Source organism: Eimeria tenella, genomic scaffold, assembly GCF_000499545.2.
Source record: "Eimeria tenella Houghton genomic scaffold, Eth_scaff3008, whole genome shotgun sequence".
In the NCBI taxonomy this organism is placed as follows: Eukaryota; Apicomplexa; class Conoidasida; order Eucoccidiorida; family Eimeriidae; genus Eimeria; species Eimeria tenella.
In genome coordinates this window covers 777-1,160 of record NW_013542880.1, presented here as the reverse complement: position 1 = coordinate 1,160, position 384 = coordinate 777, and the positions used below count along the sequence as shown (strand labels likewise).

At 60.9% G+C, this 384-nt stretch overlaps 1 protein-coding gene across 1 annotated transcript in view; it reads right to left on the bottom strand.

Moving 5' to 3' along the window:
• Positions 1–203: 203 nt before the first annotated feature.
• Positions 204–384, bottom strand: part of ETH_00038930 (uncharacterized protein) — a gene marked incomplete at both ends in the record, with an annotated part of 516 nt that continues 335 nt past the window's right edge. The window contains one exon of the mRNA XM_013375945.1: positions 204–384. Within this exon, the coding sequence (XP_013231399.1) occupies positions 204–384 (181 nt within the window).

The window sequence follows — 384 nt, the reverse complement described above, 5'->3', positions numbered from 1 at the left end:
CGGCGACACGGCAGCAGCAGCAGCAGCAGCTGCTGCTGCTGCTGCTGCCTGCGCTGCTGCGGCTCCCGAAACGTCCCCCTGGTCCAGCAGCATCTGCAGCACCAACGCACCACCAACACTAAGTCCACCTGCTGCTGCACAACCCACCTCAAACAGCAGCAGCAGCAGCAGCAGCAGCAGTTGGTTTCGTTTGGCGGTCTCACCGCGTTTTGGGGGTTTGCGATTCTGTTTCGCTTCGCTGCAGAGTCTGCTGCAGCAGCAGCAGCAGCAGCTGCTGCTGCTGCTGCTTTGCCGCGTCTCTTGTCCCTCCACTCCAGGGCCCTTTCTCTCGCAACTCTAAACCCGAATTTTCGAATAGTGAACATCTTGAGGACGGGGCGGCCG